General features: G+C 35.1%; 1 protein-coding gene across 4 annotated transcripts in view; it reads left to right on the forward strand.

Annotated features, from left to right (window-relative positions):
* The window catches only part of LTBP1 (latent transforming growth factor beta binding protein 1), a 477,680-nt gene that overhangs the window by 331,375 nt on the left and 127,788 nt on the right, over positions 1-18,517 (forward strand). For all 4 annotated transcript variants that reach the window (XM_072634139.1, XM_072634140.1, XM_072634141.1 and 1 more), the window contains 3 exons: positions 12,030-12,155; positions 13,330-13,455; positions 15,744-15,866. In XM_072634139.1, the coding sequence (XP_072490240.1) occupies positions 12,030-12,155; positions 13,330-13,455; positions 15,744-15,866 (375 nt within the window). The remainder of the gene's footprint in view (positions 1-12,029; positions 12,156-13,329; positions 13,456-15,743; positions 15,867-18,517) is intronic.

Genomic DNA, 18,517 nt, shown 5'->3' on the forward strand with positions numbered 1-18,517 from the left:
TTCTTCCAGAAAGCCATCTATCTCTGTGACCTCTCATATATGACAAATATTATTTTTTAAAAAGAGGAAAAAAATCATCCCAATTGCTTAGTACATTGAGAAATCTGAAAACATGTGTGATATACATCACCTGTGGATTACCATTTCCATAAAGGGTTGGATTAGATACATCTTCTCGTATGTTTATAATTTTGAGTCTTTATAATTTTTATGTCTTTGAGTTCTTCATAATTTCACAATATTCACTTTTGATTTTGGGGGGTGTGGTTATTTCCATCTGTATTGTTGTAGCCATTATGTGTATTGTTTTCTTGGCTTTTTTTGCTTCACCTTGTATCAATTCATATAAATCTTTTCATGCTTTTCTGTATTAATCACATTTATCATTTCTTATAACACAGTCATATTCTATTTCATTCATGTTTCACAATTTGTTTAGCCATTCCCTAGTTGATGGGAATCTACTTTTTAATCCAATTTTTTGCTATTACAAAAAGTACTCTTATAAGTGTTTTGTTATAGAGGGACTTTCTCCTTATCAATGGCTTCTTTTGGAGTAGAAGCCTAGTAATGGAAACTCTAGATGAAAGGGTGTGGATACTTTATTCACTTTACATGCATAGTTGCCAATCGCTTTCTAAAATGGTCATATCAGTTCACAGCTCCACTAACAATGTACCAGTTTGCCTATATTCCTATGACCTCTCCAACATTGAAACTACCAGAAGATTGTGGTTATTTTAGACACTTTGCAGGGTGTTTTGATTTACATTATTTTTTAATCAGTGATTTAGAGCATTTTTTCATGTGTTTTTATAATGCTTCACAAATTTCCATTTGAGAACTGTCTATAACCTTTGACCATTTATCAATTGGGAAATGGATTTTGATTTTTTCATATATATGTGTATGTACGTATATGTGCATGTATTTATTAATTGCTTGTATATTTTGGATACCAAACTCTTATCAGAGAAATTTAATACAGAGATTTGAATTAGTTTGTAGTTTACTCTAGGGTTCTCAAAGTAAACTAGCATAGATTTCTTATAGAGCTTGGAAATGAGATCCTTATTAGAGAAACTTGCTGCAAAATTGCTTTTTCTTCAGTTAACTGTTTCCCTTGTAAACTTAGCTGCATTGGATTTTTTGTGCAAAAACTTTTTAATTTTATGGAATCAAAGTTAACCATTTTATTTTCTCCAATCTTTAAGTGCTTATATAATAAGCTAGAAATGATATATACGTATATGTGAGATAATTGGTTTTTTCCACTTGATAACATTTTATTTTTTCCAATTACATGTAAAAATAGTGGTCAACATTCACTTTTCTAAGATTTTGAGTTCCAAAATTTTTTCTCCCCTCCAAGATGGCAAAAAAATCTGATATAGGCTATAATGTGCAATCATATTAAACGTATTTCCACATTAGTCATATTGTGAAGAAGAATCAGAACAATAGGGAAAAACTATGAGAAATAAAAAATGAAAACAACAACAAAGAAAGCGGTATGTTTCAATCTGCATTCAGATTCCATAGTTCTTTCTCTGGATGTGGATAGCATTTTCCAGCATGAGTCTCTTGACATTATCTTAAATTATTGTATTGTTAAGAAGAGCTAAGTCTATCAAAGTAGGTCATCGCACAATGTTGCTGTTACTGTGTATAATGTTATAACAATTGTAAAGCACTTAGCACAGTGCCTGGTACAAAGTAAATACTATGTTAATAGTAGTTATCATTGATGTTATTATTATTTAAAAACACAAAACAGAGGAAGTGGGCAATAAACTTTTTTTCAGTTACACATGGAACTCTCCTAAAAATATATTGCTAAACCTTATAGTTGGGTACAAAGAATTCCTGGCTAAATGAGTGACCAATTATCAGGATATTTCAAAGGAAGCGTTATTAGCAAAGAAGGCCACTAAGAAGGTCAAATGAAATGCCTGCTTTCTGGCCTCAACCAATATGAGAATGGTTTAAGCATGTCTTCAGGATATTCTTGATGAAAACTTGAGTACAGAACAAGTCAAACTTTTGCTAGAGTTTTCTTTAGATCACATCTTCATGGTCACACATTTGAGTGAGAGATATGGAATGGAATGTCTTATTTATTAGGGTTTTTATTTATTTTTACATTCATTTAAAAAAAATTTGGGGTTCCAAATTCTTTTCCTCTCCCTCTTCCTCTACCCATTGAGAAAGGAAGCAATGCGATTGTTATATTTATTGCTGATGTACAGACAAACATTTGATCCTGAGACACCAAAGACAGTCTTGTGAACTCTCTTATGAAAAAAATACCTACCATTCTTATATTAAGATCATAAAAGACTCCATGTTAGATGCCATTACAGAAATAACTTTGTTCAGGAATCTTTTGAGAGTCAGTATCATTGTAGACATTTTGCCATCCTTCCTCTTCCATATTTTACTTTGCTATGGGAAGATCAAATTTAAAAACCGTGGCAATCTACCTTATGGATTCATTTACATTTCCTGTCAGCCTTGGCCAATATTACCTTTCCTGGTCACCACTCAGTGCTTTATTTCTTTATTGAAATGTAAGTTCTTTGAGGAACTTTGTCACTTTTATATATGTATTCCTAGTGCCTAGCTCAGCACCTGCACTATAACCAATACTTGGTGCTTATTGATTGAACTTTTTGATTCTCAGTTTTTTCATCCATAAAATATTAAGAATAGATAGCATTTATCTCACCTGGTTATGGTTAGGCTTAAATGAGATTAATATATGTATATGTATTAATGTTTGGAATAATGACATTATCTAATGATTATAGGGGTTTTTTGTGAGTAGAAAGTGGTAGTGTTGCATTGTGAGAACAATGCTGGACTTGGATTTAGGAAAACCTGGGTCCTTAATCCAGTCTCAGTTATGTACTAGCTCTGTGCCTCTAAGCTTCTGAGCTTAATTTCTTCACTGGCAGAGTGTGAATATTAGCATCTGCCAACCAGGGTCTTTGTGAGGCTCAGAGGAGGTGGTGTATACATGAAGTGCTCTCCAGATCTTAAAAATGCCATATAAACATAAACCATTATTATTATACTGATTTCCAGTTCTCCTAACATCTTTTTCTAACCCCGAAAAACCATGTAGTCGTTAATTCATTAAATTATAATAATGTACCTATTGTTTGAAGACGCATTCTATGTCCTATTGAAGGTACAAAGATGTACAAAGTACAGTTATAATCCTCCAAAGAGTAACCTCTGCTGATAATAGCAGAAGAGACAATATTATACCCTTTCAGTGACCCTTTTCAAAAATGACATTTTGGCAGTGAGGAAACAACTTTATCCTGTAACAGTTTTCTCAATAATACATAGAAGATTGCCAGTACAGAAATAACCTTTAACTTTTGTGCTGTTTAGCAATGGGCAGGGCAGGAAGCAGCTGTCAGATGCTGATAATTTCACTCACTAGCCCTGTGCAGAGTTTGACTAGCCAGATTCTCTTTAGTTTTTATTGAAGTGCAGCTATTTACTGAAAATACTATGAGTCTTTAGCTTCCTTCATGGTACAGAACAACTTTAAGAAAGGAAATGAATTTTGTTAGAAGATAGCTAAATCAGAGCTTGGCAAAGACTCTTTGGCATGAATACTTCCTTCCTAGGAAACTTAAATGTTGTTGATTTTGACAAAAAAAATTTATTTTTTCAAGATTTCTCTTTTCCCTTAATGTAATGTTTGCGTCCCAATTTCTTATAATAAAAGAAGCTTTTTGGAACATTCAACAAGTGGGACAACATAAATAGACATGTATCAAAGTGATTTTCCTAAGTTCCTGTCTGACTGTGTCACTCCTTACTCCATAGATTCTAGTAGTTCCCTATCTCCAGGATCAAGTATAAAACTCACTGTTTGGCATTCAAAGCCCCCCATAAAGTAGTCCTCTTCCATTCTTCTTTTAACCCTCTCCATCTGAACATGAATGAAAACATATATATAGATCTATATATAGATGTTTTCTATTCTAATTACACTCTTACACATTCTATCTCTCTGTCTCTCTCCGTGTCTGTCTCTTTCTGTGTCTCTGTCTGTCTGTCTGTCTCTCTCTCTCTCTCTCCTTTTTCTTCCCTTTCTCTGCCTTTTCTCCCTCCTCCCCTTCCTCCTGTCCTTTGATCAGATGACATTGACTTTCTTTCTGTTCCTGGAAGAAGACATAACAACACTCAATTTCCTGATTCAGGAAATTTTCACTGACTCTCCCTTATGCATGGAATACTGTCCCCTCCTCATCTCTCTCTTCTGACTTCCCTGGTTGTTCGTTAGTTTTGGTTATTTCTGACTCTTTGTGACCCCATGTTGGGTTTTCTTGGCAATGATATTGGTGTAGTTTTCCATTTCCTTCTTCAGATCATTTTACAGATGAAGAAACTGAGGCAAACAGGATTAACTAACTTGCTCAAGGTCACACAGCTAGTAAGTGTCTGAGATCGAATTTGAACTCACAAAAATGAATCTTCCTGACTTCAGCACTCCATCCACTTTTTCATCTAGCTGGTTTCTCTGGTCTCCTTCAAGTTCCAGCTAAAATCCTCTCTTCTATAGGAAACCTTTCCCAGTACTCTTAATTCTAGTGCCTTCACTCTATTTATTATTTCATATTTATTTTGTGGGTAGCTAGGTGGCACAGTAGATAGAGTGCCAGGCCTGGAGTTAAGAAGAACTGAATTAAAATCCAGCCTTTACTAGCTGTTCCGTAAGGCAAGTCTCTTAATCTTGTTTGCCTCAGTTTCCTCATCTGTAAAATGAGCTGGAGATGGAAATATGAAACCATTCCAGTATTTTTACCAAGAAAAACATAAATGGGATCATGAAGAGTTGGACACAACTGAAAGGACTGAACAACAACAATTTATTCTGTGTGTAGTCATTTGTGCATGTTTGTAGGTGAGCTCCTTTATTATGTTGTGAGCCTGTTCAGAGTAGGGACTGGCTTTTGTCTTTCTTCATCTCCCCAGCACTTGGCACAGTGCCTGAAACACAGTAGGCACTCAATAAATGTTTATTGACATATTATTGTTTCTTGGTAAATTAGATACTTTTTTTAACTGACTTACACTGTGAAGAAGAATTTGTAGTGTGGCTAAAACAGCTTTTTTGCAACAATTATAGTTTGAAGATTGTTTGATCAATGTCTGCTTTATGGAACAATTTTCTAGGATGACATCATACAGATTTAAATACTGTTGTTCTTAGGGGCACAGGACTCCTGCAGATGTTTTTTTTTTAAATGGGAGTAATTTTAGGCCACATCTCAAACCTTTATTTTTAATAATTCGATCATATTTATTTAACACAAAAAAGTAAAACAATACAGTACACTCATAAAAATGTTGCAGTTTCCATGTGAGAGAGATTAGTGTCTCACTATGCAGAGTCTTCACAGTCGCAGGTATAGCTGCAACACTGCTTCCTTGGTTTTCTTCTACTCAAAGCTCATTACAGGAGCAAATCACATGATTGAGTCCGAATGGTAGAGAGACAAAGAAGTGTTCTCAAAAAGGTGTGTAGCCCATAGTTCTTTAGTGCACTGAAGCTTTTAACAAAATCTGTTTATAATAAATTTCTATATTTACGCTTACAGTAGTAAATTATAAAATAGATTAATATATAGTACTTATGCATTTATGACTTACTCAGTTTTTAAAAAGTTTACATATGTGCATCTTTTGTGATTTTCTTTAGTATGCTAGAAATCCCATTTAATTATTGATGGTTAACTTGTGAATAACTAAAACCATGAATGTGAAATCCTCAGATGTCGAGGGATGACTATTAATTTTCCTAAATTGTCTTTTGAATATAAAGGGCAGTGAAAGATTTGTCTTCCCTAAGCAGAGCAAGAAAGGGTCCTTTCTCTTTGCCTCATTTACATTCTTTACAGATTTAAGAATGCATAGAACAAGAAATAAAGGATGAAAATAAACCTAATTATTTCTTCATTCTTATTGGTGAGAGTTTATGGTAGTAGTGTTGGGACTATTTATTTCAGATACACCTAGATATATTTTAAAGTTCATTAATGATAAAAAGAGTAGAATATCTACAGGAAACATTAAACATGTGATTTAACACCATACCAGATGACTCGGTGGCTTATACTTTTACTGGCAAGCCATTTCCAAACAAAAACAAACTGTCTGTTAAGGCAGATAAATATTTGATTTGGTATTGTGTCCTAATAGACCAGGGAAAGATTTGAAAAGTAAACCTTTGACAAAATTAAAAACATCTGTTTCATTTTTATAGATCAATTTTTGTTCACTTGGGGTGCAGTGTGTTAGTGTAAACATTTCTCTGAATATGCATTTGATGCCTCCCTCTTACTTGTCTTGTATGGAGCTCTTTACATTTAAGGTGGCCTGAGTATTTTCAAAATTGTTTGCTCATCAAATTTTTCAAGAGTTAGAACTGGTCACATTCTTTGGAAAATGTTTGTCCCAGAAATGTTTGCTGGTGTCATTGAGCCTCCATAAATTATGCCGATAGAAATTCTTTTCAGGGAAGTAGTGGTAGTGTGGTGCTATGCTAAGCTTAATTTACATCTCTAGGTTTGAAGCCTTTTTTTGTATTCATATGACAAGAACAAATGTGCAAAGAATAAAACATTAATTTTCATATTTTGTCCAAATAATTTAATTTAATTTTAGAAAACATAATAAAAAATAATGCAATCTTAGAATAAGTATTGGTCACATTGAGTTTGTTGGCTGGGTGAATGGAGTTTTTGATTTTCCATTGGCTTTTGGTCATGGCTTCTCTCCAAAATTCTGTAGTCACTTGAAGGAATGCAGTGGGATATGTCCACTGACATGAAGAGAATGAAATTGTTGTGATTCTTTACACAGTGAACACCTGTGATGAGTGTAGCTTTTTCCTCATTGTAATAGTCACATAATATGGCTTACCCCACTATTATTCCTTCTAGTGAAAATGATCATGCATAGTAGGATAAGATTGCCCTGCTAGCTAGGATGATGTTATTAAGTTTTGAATTACTAAAAGTAGAGGAGAAAGACATGACATGAGGACTTTCCAGACAAATGAGTTTACCTCATTGTTAGGTATCTTCATTCCATTAATTAAGAAACAATAAGCAGACAGTCTAAGATGTCTGAATTGCCCAATTTTGTCCATCTGGGATGGTGAAATCTTGCCAAGGGAAGATAGGTAGGTAGAATTGGTATGATATAGCTCTTACTTATACATGATGAAACTTGCCTCTTTTTTTGTAAATAGTTATTTTTTCCTATTTACATGTAAAGATAGTTTTCAACATTCATTTTTATAAGATCTTGAAATCCAAATTTTTCTCCCTCCCCTACTCCTCAAGATAGCAAAGCTTGTCTCTTTGTTTAAAAATAGAACCAAGCAATATAGATATTAAATGTGTTATGTAGTCATGTATTTCTCCTTTCATATTACTCTTAGGAATACCTTAGTAGTGTTGCTATACCATTTCCTCTTATGCCTTGAGTACTGTCTTAATCACAGTCAGTATTTTCAGATTGTAACTTAATATACATCACAGAATCACAGAATATATAAGGTTTAAATGGCCTTGAAAATCACTTGGTATTTCCCTACCTCCACCTCTCATTTATCACAGAAGAGGAATATGAACCCTTTAGAGGTTAAGTGATTTGCCCAACGTCAACCAATTGATTAGTGAGCATTTGTCAATCCATCAAATATCTGCCTTTTTGTTAGTGTGGATACACCTTCTACCAGCAGAGGTAGCCAAAAAGTTTGTACCCTGCAACTAAACTGACCATAAACCTCTTCAATTTTTGCTAGATTGGTCCTTGAAAAAGAAACATTCAGCTCATGATTGGACCGTTTCTTAAAGCTTTTCTGGCTTAGCCAGGACCTTCCAGATCTTTTACTTTGTGACATAGTTTTCTAGAACTGAACTCTGTATTATGTTTATACCACCAAGCGTCACCAGAGTAGAGTATTAGTAGAGGCTTAGTTGAGACATTAGAAATCTAGACTAAAAGAAAGCGTTGAAGAAAGGGAAGACAGAGGATTGGAGAACTTCACTAATAGCTTTCATTTCAAGCTTCTTTTCTCATAGGAGAATGGCATAAAACTAGGGTTGATAATTTAGGAAATGATTTAATATGGACTAGAACAGGAAGCATTCTTTGCAAATGAAGTTTAAATTATATTTGTACACCCATGGAGCAAACTCATTTGGATGCAAAGGAAGAATTTATTTGATCTTTTGAAAAAAAAAAAGGAAAAGAGAGAAGAAAAAAGTGTAATCTGGGAGCACAAAGGTTCTGTAGTGTATAGTTGTGAAAAAGCTCTCAGCAAAGATGGGTCAACTCTATTATGAAAAAAAGATGAGAGAAAAGGAAATAGAAAAGAATGAAAATCTTGAATTTTTGTTTATAAAAAAAATGGAATGGTATGAGAAATAGTGTTTGTTGACTTCCTTTGGCTTGCTTGGTAGTGGGAGTGTAGTTTAGTAAATATCCATATTTACCCCAAAATAGTATACAGGTTCCTTGAGGGTAGGGTATTTCCTTTTTCGTGTTACTGTCCTCAGTGCCTAGCATGTTAAGTACTTAATAAATGCTTTCTTAATGAATAAATACTTCACTAAGTAAATGATAAAGTCACTCACAATTTCTTCAGTAGGTCATTCAGAGTCAGTAAGCATTTATTAAATGTTTACTGTATTCCAAACCTTGTGCTAAGTGCAGTGGATACAAAGAAAAGCAAATAACACTGTCCCTGCCCTCATTCTAGTTGGAGAGACAACATAGAAATAACTATTTATATAGAAAATAATATAGTAAAAATGGGAGATAATCTTGGGGACAGACCCTGTTATGGCTAGGAACTGGGAAAGATCTATTGAAGAAGATGAAATTTGAACTGAGCCTTGAAGGAAACCAAGAGGTAGAAGCAAGGGAAAAGAGCATTTTGGACACAGAAACAGCCAGTGAAAAGATAGCGTAAGAAGATGGAGTGTCACATCTGAGAAACAGCACAAGACCAGTGTTACTGGATCATAGAGTAAGTGGAGGCAGGTAAATGTAAAGAAGACTGGAAAGGTAGGAAGAGATCAAAATATGAAGAACTTTAAAAAACCAAACATAATTTTGTATTTGACCCTAGAGACAATACAAAGCCACTGGAGTTTTATTGAATGTAGGGGTGTATTTTTTTTTGACATGGTCAGACCTTTTTTTTAAAGGAAAATCAATGGCAGCTGAGTAGAGGATGGACTAAATTATAGAAGTGATCAACCAAAAGTCTTTTGAAATAATCCAGATGTGAGAAGGCTATTTACATAGTCTAGATGTAAGATGCTTAGAGCCTTGACCAAGGTAATGGCTATGTGAGTGGGAAAAAGGGAACAAGAGATATTGTGCAGGGGAGAAATGATAAGACTTGTGCAAATCCATATTCCTCTTTGACTTAATAACTTGTTTTTGAGAGTTGCTATGACAGAAAAAAATCATCACCCAGGGTCCAGAAATAAGTATATTTTATGCTGTTAAAAAAAAAAATTCTGATGTGAGATTCAGGGTATCTTTGTTGCAAGCATCTTGTAAGCATTAGAAAATTATGTCACTCCTTCTCTGGCATGCATTTTCATGTTTTGTGATTATGTAGGAATAGACATTTTAATCACTCATATACCTGTTGTCAAAATTATTTTAGTTGTTCCTTTCTTGTATCTTTGGCAATTTGTTAACTAGTAGAAGTCTTTTTTTTCTGACCCCCCAAAAGTATTAGCTTGTAGAAAAATCTTGTAAATGTGCAATTTTTCTTCTCACAGAATTCCTAAGCCCTCTGGTAGAAATCAAAACACAAAGGAAGAAACTGAGTTTTTGTGCATGGCTCCTTCTGAAGCCCACTTTCTTCTGAAATTAATTGTACAGGCAGTTTGAAAGTCACACAGCAAAAGAGAATAACAGGTTAAGGGAAAGGATAAAAATGGGTATTTGTTTGAAATTGCAGCTTCAGCGACAACATGGGCCACTTCCTGAGTTGATTTCTGCTAAGGCAATATTATTGTTGTTTTTAAAAATATCTCTCTTGTTGTAGAATCTGTATTTCCATCTTCACTGACAGTAAGACACCTGTTTTCCTCCTCACACAAACCACAATTGCTTTTAACAATACTTTGCTCTCTGACCTCATGCTAGCCTGTAGTACTGACTCACAGGAAAGACTATACTTCATGAGTCATCAGCTCCTTGGGAAGCTTCCTTTGCATCAAGGCTTTCCATGGGACTGTACCATCTTTTTTTCCATGGGACTGTACCATCACTGTTTAATTTGTGGAGTCATTGAGCTCATAGGCAAGATATAATTGTATATTTACTTTCTGGTTTTTAGTTATACTCCGATGTTTTTTTCATACAGTGAGCATAGAAAATTGTATAACTTTAGATAATAATAGTTGTTAGAAAACTACTAGGGCCTCTATCTTCTGATCTTATCTTTAGATTCTTTTAAAAGACTCACACTTGCGTTTTGCATAAGAAAAGTAGGAGGGGGTAGTGGCTAGAGGCTTGGCTTTGGAGGAAGGAAGGACTTCGAGATTCATGTCCTGCTTCTAGTCATATTTGATTATGATAATCACTTAGATTATGAAATACAGGAAATTGTAAGAATATAAGTTACAAGCAGGTTGTCAGTCTATATTAGTGGAGAGAATTTCCATGTGAGAAGTTCCCTAATGAACTCAAAGGTCTGGAGCAGGGGGGGAAAGACATTCACAACATTTGTTAAGTATCTTTTGTATTAAAAGCAGTATGGTAGAAAGTTCTAATGACATAGAAGTTCTATCTTACCTTTTAAGAACTGAACTTTAAATAGAAAGATGGGACATAAATATATATGAAAAGATTATGAGTAAATTCCGTGGAGATACAGTGCATAGTATATTGAACCCTCATGCCTTATGTTCCAGGAATTCCTGAAATTTAATTCCTGGGGAAGGGATCCACAATGGAGTTGCATTTTATTGATTCATATACTGTATTGTATGTGCATGTATTTTAAGAGGTTGTGGATGATGAAGAGATTGAGAGTTACATAAAGTTAATCTTTATGAAGAAGGGAGACTTGAGAAAATTTTTGAAAGTGATGGGGGAAAGGATTGGTAGAAATTTTCAGGAAAATGGAATGCTAGATGTGAGAAATGGAATGCACAGGATTTCAACAGATGAGGAACAATGAATTTCAGACCTGGAGGACAGCTTCTGCAGGTTAATGAAGTCAAGAAAGTTTTTGCTAAGTCTAAGGAACATCAGACAATTCAGTTTCACTGGAACATAGAACATGTTATGGGAAGTAGTATGAAATATAGCTGGAAAGCTAGATTGGAGCCATATTGTAGTGAGCCTTAAATATAAGGTTGAGTAATTTTATTTTATTTGTAACCAGTGGAGAGACACTAAGGGCTGTTACTGTTGTACTTTAAGAAGATTGTGTGAACTATCCAATTCATAATTTATTTTTATTTATTTTTTAATTAATTAATTTGTTTTAAGTTTTCTACAATCATTTTCATAAGTCTTAGATTTTCTCCCCCTCCCTCTTCTCTCCCTCCCTGAGATGGCATACAATCTTATATGGGTTCTACACATACATTCTTATAACCACATTTTCACATTAGTCATGTTGCATTAGAAGACTTAAAATGAATGGGAGAAACTGTGAGAAAAAACAAAACATAACACAAAAGAAAATATTTTGCTTCATTCTGCGTTCCAATTCCATAGTTCTTTCCCTAGATGTGAAGGGCATTTTGCCTCAAGTCCTTTGGGAATGTTTTAGGTCCTAGCATTCTTGTGAAAGGTTAGGTCTACCAGAAACAGTCCTCGCACACTATGGCTGATACTGTGTACAGCCATCCAATTTTTTAAAAATTAATTTGATAGTGATACTCAAATTAATAAATTTCAGTGACCTGAAACATTACTTGGTTTTTCTCTTAATGTTCTAATTTTTCTTCTTTTAGAAATCAATGAGTGTACAGTGAACCCAGATATCTGTGGAGCAGGACACTGCATTAATTTGCCCGTGAGATATACTTGTATCTGCTATGAGGGATACAAATTCAGTGAACAGCAAAGAAAATGTGTTGGTAAGAGACTTTTTTTTCAAATGTAATTAGACTTGAAGTGTTTCCAGATTTGACAATTTTTTAAAAAGGACAATTCTTGTATAATGGTTAGGGAAATGTTTATTCCATTTTTTTAAAAAATGGTGTTTATGGCAATGAGAAGGAAACTAAAAGAAGCTGAAACTTCAAACAAAATACAATTTTTTATTTTACACGTGGAAGAATGTTGAATATCTTGCAGTGTGTAATATAAAGTTATAAGGATGAAATAATTTTATAAAAGGTTTTCAGGTTTAGTGTGTCTAATAATGATCAAAAACTCCAGACAGATGTACTTTTAAACGTATGTTCATGAAATGAATAAGCTAATGCAAGAATGTATCAAAATGAAAAAAGAAGTATTTTTTTCCTAAGCATCTGGAATCTGATTTCCAGTGTGTACACACATTGGAATTAACCATCATCCCTAACCAAGTTTGAGTGTGTAAATATGTGACCTCAGGTGAACTTGGTTAAACCAAAAAGCTCCAGACAGTGTCTGAAAGTTTATAATTTTCAATTTCGTACTCGTTTTTATTCTAAGTTCAATGTCTCTTTTTTTCCAAAATAAAAATGAGTAATTGGGGTAATATGGGTTAGTTGGCATCAAAAATGTCAGACACTGATCTTAACAGTACAGTCCCACATTTAGATAGTACAATAATTCTTCAATGTTAGGATGTTTAAAGTCTTGATTAGTCTGTGAATTTAGTGCTTCTTTGATTTGGCTGTATCTTTTGATTCTTACCTTCACCTATAGTATTACAGAATTTGACACTGGAAGTAATCATTTAGTCCAGATCATATTCTAAAAGGAAGACGTCTGTAGTATACCCAGCAAGTAGCCAGTTAACCTGGAAGTCCTTTTCACTTGTGGATAAGCTCTACTTGTTAGAATGCTGCACTTAACATCAGGACTAATTTTGCCTCTGAAATTTCTACTTACTACTTCCAGTCAGCCTTGGAGTCCAGATAAAATAAGGATGAACCCCTTTCCATGGGATAGTTTCTAGAAGAGAGCTGTTTTGTCTCTTCTGGGGCTTCTTTTCTCTAGGCTAAACATCTTCAGTTTCTTCAGTTACTCTTCAAATGTCCCTTTATGTGGGTAAAACAATCTGAAAATTCCTTATTTCAATACTTTTTATGCTTTTAACAGACATTGATGAATGTACTCAGATCCACCATCTCTGCTCCCAGGGACGATGTGAAAATACTGAAGGAAGTTTCTTATGTATTTGCCAAGCAGGCTATATGGCTAATCCAGAGGGAACTGACTGTATAGGTAACTGCTCTCCTTTCTAATATATTTAAATACAGGTTTTATATTTTTTTTCTATTTCTTTCTGTCCAATATTTGCCCTAATCATCCAGAATTCAGTCTTTTTATGATGATTTATCAACTTTATATAGGGCATACTTTGTATGGGGGTCATACAAAGTAGGTAGCTATGCTTTCCTCAAGATGCTTTTAACCTAAAAGGGGAGATCAAGTTAATACACAAACAAAAAAAGACCCTCACACCCCGTGCTTCAAAACAGAATATGACAAGCCCTGTCAGAGTACCCAAGTGTCCATGGGTAGCCAAGAAAGATAAGACATTTGGCCTTATCCTTGAAGAATAAGTAGGATTTCAAGTGTCAATTGGTCAGATAGAGGGAGAATGGTAACAGCAAATTACAAATATGTAACTCTAGTATGTTGAACGAAATCATTTTTGGAAGAGAATAATGTAGGGGAGTTAGAACTATAGGAATTATTTGGGGTCTGATTTTGAAGGGTCTTACATTTCAGGGAAAAGAGTTTGAACTATATTTTAGCCTGAGAATATGTGTTTGTACTCAAGAAAGATCAATCTGCCTGTAACATCTAGGAACTGAAGAATCATTTAGGATCTTAGGAATTTAGAGGTGAAGGGATTTGGGAGGTAATTTAGACTAGCTACTTTGTTTTATGTATTGATAATGCTGAGTTCCAGTGAGGAGAGTGGTAGAGATTGGGTTCAAACCCACTTCTTCTGACTCTAAATCTTGTGCCGTTTTCATGATAACATGATGCTCCTTTAGGAATATCCTAGGAAGAGATGAAAGGAAATTGAATTAAGATTACAAGTCAAGTGTTTAATATCAGGAAACAGGAAAGCCATCCCTTTCTTGGGGATAGGACTAAATGCAGAGTGGGAACAAATACTGAGAAATACTGAATTGGAGAGAAGATTTTATTGAATGGTTTATGTGAAGAGGAAGATGAGTTGGAGGCTTGAGGAGTTGAAAGAAGATTTAGAGCAGCTATTAGAAAGGAGTACCATAAGTTCAGGGCTTAAGTAATTGAGAAAGATTATAGTGTCATGCACTCAGTCAATAAATATTTATTAAGCACAAAGGCAAAAGACAGTCCCTGTTATCAAAGAACTCATAGTCTGATAGGGGAAACATGGAAATAATTGCATGCACGTACTCATACACATACTAAATTGGAGATAGCAACAGGAAAATCACTAGCATTAAGAAAGACCAGGGAAGGCTTCTTGTAAAAGCCAGTATTTTAGTTTGGATTTTAAGGAAGCCAAGGTGGCCATGAGAGGGAGATGAGATATGAAATTATTCCATTTAATTTCCATTTAATTAATTCCATTCCATTTAATTCCAAAATAATTCCATTTAATAGTCAATGAAAATGCCTAGATCCTGGAGATTGAATGTCTTTTTAGAGGAACAGCAAGGAAGTCATTGTTAGTCCACTAAAGAGTACATGAGAGTAAGGTTGATAAATAGCTGGTGAGGTGGGTCCTATTTGAAAGTGAAATGTGTGGACTTACAGGAGGTGTTGAACAGTGGTAAGGGAACAGTTACCTGCCACCTGCAGTTAAGACCGAGGAAGGTGCTGATCTTATTTAATTGCCCCAACCAGAGCAAGAGAGACAGATTGCTCCCTCCACTTGGAAAGAATTCCAAGGGCAGATATGCCCTCAGGGAGGTAGAAAAAAAAAGATGGAGGATGTTGGTGAGTTGATTCATAATAGAATAAGGGCTTCATTGCACACAAAGGAAGATGCCAGGAGGCAGATATATAGATATTTAGAAAGAAAAAGTCAACAAGTAATCAGTGAAAACTTTATAGAGTGCAAGGAATTCTGGCTTTGGAGACACAAAACCTGATTCCAGATTCCAGCTCTGAAACATGCTACTTGTGTGGTCCTGGGCAAGTCATTTGGTCTTCTAGGCTTCAATCTTATCATCAGTAAAATGAGAAGATTGGCTCAGAGCACTCAGGATGACTTCCAACTCTAAATCTATAAGCCTGTACTGAGACTATGGTTGGACAAAATTAGCATAGATTTAGCCCTGTGGAAGGACCTTTGAGGCTTTCGGGCCAACCCTTGCATTTTACAATGAACAGACCCAGGCTTAAATGACTTGCCCATGGTCAGACAGCTGGGAAATGTGTGAGTCAGGTTCTCTAAGACCAGTTCTCTGCCACACTGCCTCTCTCATGCAGAAGAGGAGAGAGATGTGATTAAATTTTGTTTGGCAAATGAGGGGAAAACATTAAACATTTTTTGTTTCCTTTAGATGTTGATGAATGTCTAAGACCAGAGACATGTGGAGACGGACACTGTATAAACACTGTGGGTGCTTTTAAATGTGAATATTGTGACAGTGGGTACCGAATGAACAGAAGAGGCCAGTGTGAAGGTGAGTCCATAATTCTGAATCTATTTCCTGTGTTCAGATGTAGAACAGGGTGATTAAGAGTCAAAAATGGCTTGAAATAATGGGTAAGAATTGCCTTATTTCTTCCTCTGCTGCAGTTAAACTGTACCACTTTTTCATTTGCCAGATATTCTGTTATTAGTAAGATTTAGAGCTATATGGAATGTAGCTCATAAAATCAGAGATTTAGAGCTGGAAGATAACATCAGTGGCCCATCTCATCTAAACCCCTTAGTTTATGGATGTGCTAGCTGCAACTGGGAGAAGATAAGTGAACTAGCCAAAGTCCCACATCTAGTAAGTAATATAGGTGAGATTAGGTTACCTCTGACACAGAATCTAGGTTTTTTCCCTAGTTACTAAGCTATCTCTTCAGTAACTCCCACTATAGGCCCAGTTCATATCCTACCTGCTAAAGATCCTCTTGGGAACTAGAAATTCTAGACCAACCTTTCTAATCCTTTGCTGTCTTTCTCATTCCAAATACACTAAAAGAATAAATTAAATTTGCCTTTGTGACTGGCTTACATTGATTTCAGGGTGTCTATTGCACACAAAATATACTCACTTGATATCTGTTTTTTTGAAATCACATTTATAGGTACGTGGGATACAACAACCCTTACTCATATTAAACTCAGAGGCTTCTCAAGGGAGAAGGCAAAAAGGAATTTATTACAATCTCATGAGAAGGGGCACTTCTCTGGAGCCCACGGGTGGTGTCAGCAAGGGAGTGAATCTAGCAGAGAGGAGTACAGCATTATATAGTTCCTAACACGGAAGCCCACTAGCCTCTCCTCCCATTGGCTGGGAATCCAGATGTACAGTATAAGTGCGGGAATCTACCCCAGAGACAAAAAAAAAAAACACGGAAAGGATCGTTGCTCACTAATGAGGGTTTTTGTTACCAAGTATGGAACTTAAGAATGCTCATGTAACTGGCATAAGGGGTGGTGAAGGAAAAGGGTACACCACATCACTTGACCAGAACTTTGGTGGTTTTTTTCCATCCCGGAGCAGTTTAATTGCCTAAAGGGGATACTTAGTTATTTTAGCTTTGGCCGGAAGGGTGGGGATTTTGGAGAATTCATGCCTGAGGGGTTTTTACTTAACCTGATTTCATTCTTTGGGGAACAAGGTATTTCATTCTAGATAAAGATGAAATAAATCAAAATGCTTTGATGTTTAATTAAAATTAATCCACATTAAAGTAGGCCCAATCAGTTAATCAACCAAAGTAAATGACTGATATCTGATAATTCCCTACTGCCTTTTGGGGTGATGTGTTGACAATAGGTCTTTGAAGTGGGGCGGAATTCTCTACCAAAAGGTAAAAAGCAACAGAAAGGGGAACTGAGATAAAGAAGACAAACTTTGAGGACTTTCAAACTTCAAATAGAGCTGGTTCTGTTTTGACTGGATTGGGAGAACAAATAGAAACTATTCCCTAGGTTAGTTTTGTTATTTGACTGTGACTGTGATCAATCTTTAATTTGTGTGCTTTAGGAAATTTTATGTGCCTATGCTTAAAAACTGCCCAGGGCTATGAAAGGGCTTTTTCCCCAGAGAGTTTTGGTAATTGAAGTTTCACTGTATTCCATTTCTTTTGAATCACCACTGGAGATTTCACATTTTATTACTATTTTTGCCTCACTTAGTCACCAAATAGTAGAGTTGGGAAAAAAAAGCATTTATTCCAGTTTCCTTATTTAAAGCTGAAGAAACTCCCAACTATGGCCCCCTTCTAGAGTTAGTTGCCTAGCTCTTTTCATGCTGATCCACTGAAATGGTCAATCTATGGAGTGGAGTGGTCAAGGAAATTGAGAGATCAGATTTCCTCATGTACTCACCCACAGTGCAGGAGTTTCTGAATTCTTTCCTTTTCTAATACATGTGTTATCACCTCTGGAGGAAAATGAGGCATTGTAGGCAACCAGAATTTAAAAAAAACAAACAAACAAACACTAAACCAGTGGTTTTCAGCAGCTTTTGAGTGCCAGTGACTTTCTTTTCTAGAGAAAGTTTTGTAAACCACAAAGCATTGCATAAATGTGTATTAGGATGATGATTATGATTGTTAATTTTAATGGAGAGACAACTCTAAGAATCCAAAGTAAATTTCTGTAAGATATGAAATTTCTTTACTCATATGAAACTCTGGAATTACATAGAAAAGTTTACCCATAAAAAAAATAAACTTGGAAGTTTGACAGTGATAAGTGATTTCCCAAGACTGATTTTGAAATGGTTTAGAAAGTGATGTTTTTATACAAGTGAGCTAATGTACTAGTAAACTAATCAGCCTTTCAAATGAGAGTAAAGATAAATGAATTATTCTAATGCCATTTTCTATATTCTATATTCTATATTCTAATGCCATATTCTAGAACCATTTATGACAAGAGAAGTTTACCCTTTAGCCAATAGCCTTCTGTGGGATTTTTAGAAAATAATTGAAATTTCTTTGGAAAGGAGAAAACTAAATTATTTTCCTTTTCACAAAAGGACATCAAATTGAACTACTCTCTTGTCCTGGTTTGGGAGAAATACCGAGAAATAGCAGAAGTTATATGCTCCTCAAAATTGGGAGAGTGAGATAGATGGAGAAATATTTGTATGGTAAGAATATCATC

Source organism: Notamacropus eugenii, chromosome 1, assembly GCF_028372415.1.
Source record: "Notamacropus eugenii isolate mMacEug1 chromosome 1, mMacEug1.pri_v2, whole genome shotgun sequence".
NCBI lineage: Eukaryota > Metazoa > Chordata > Mammalia > Diprotodontia > Macropodidae > Notamacropus > Notamacropus eugenii.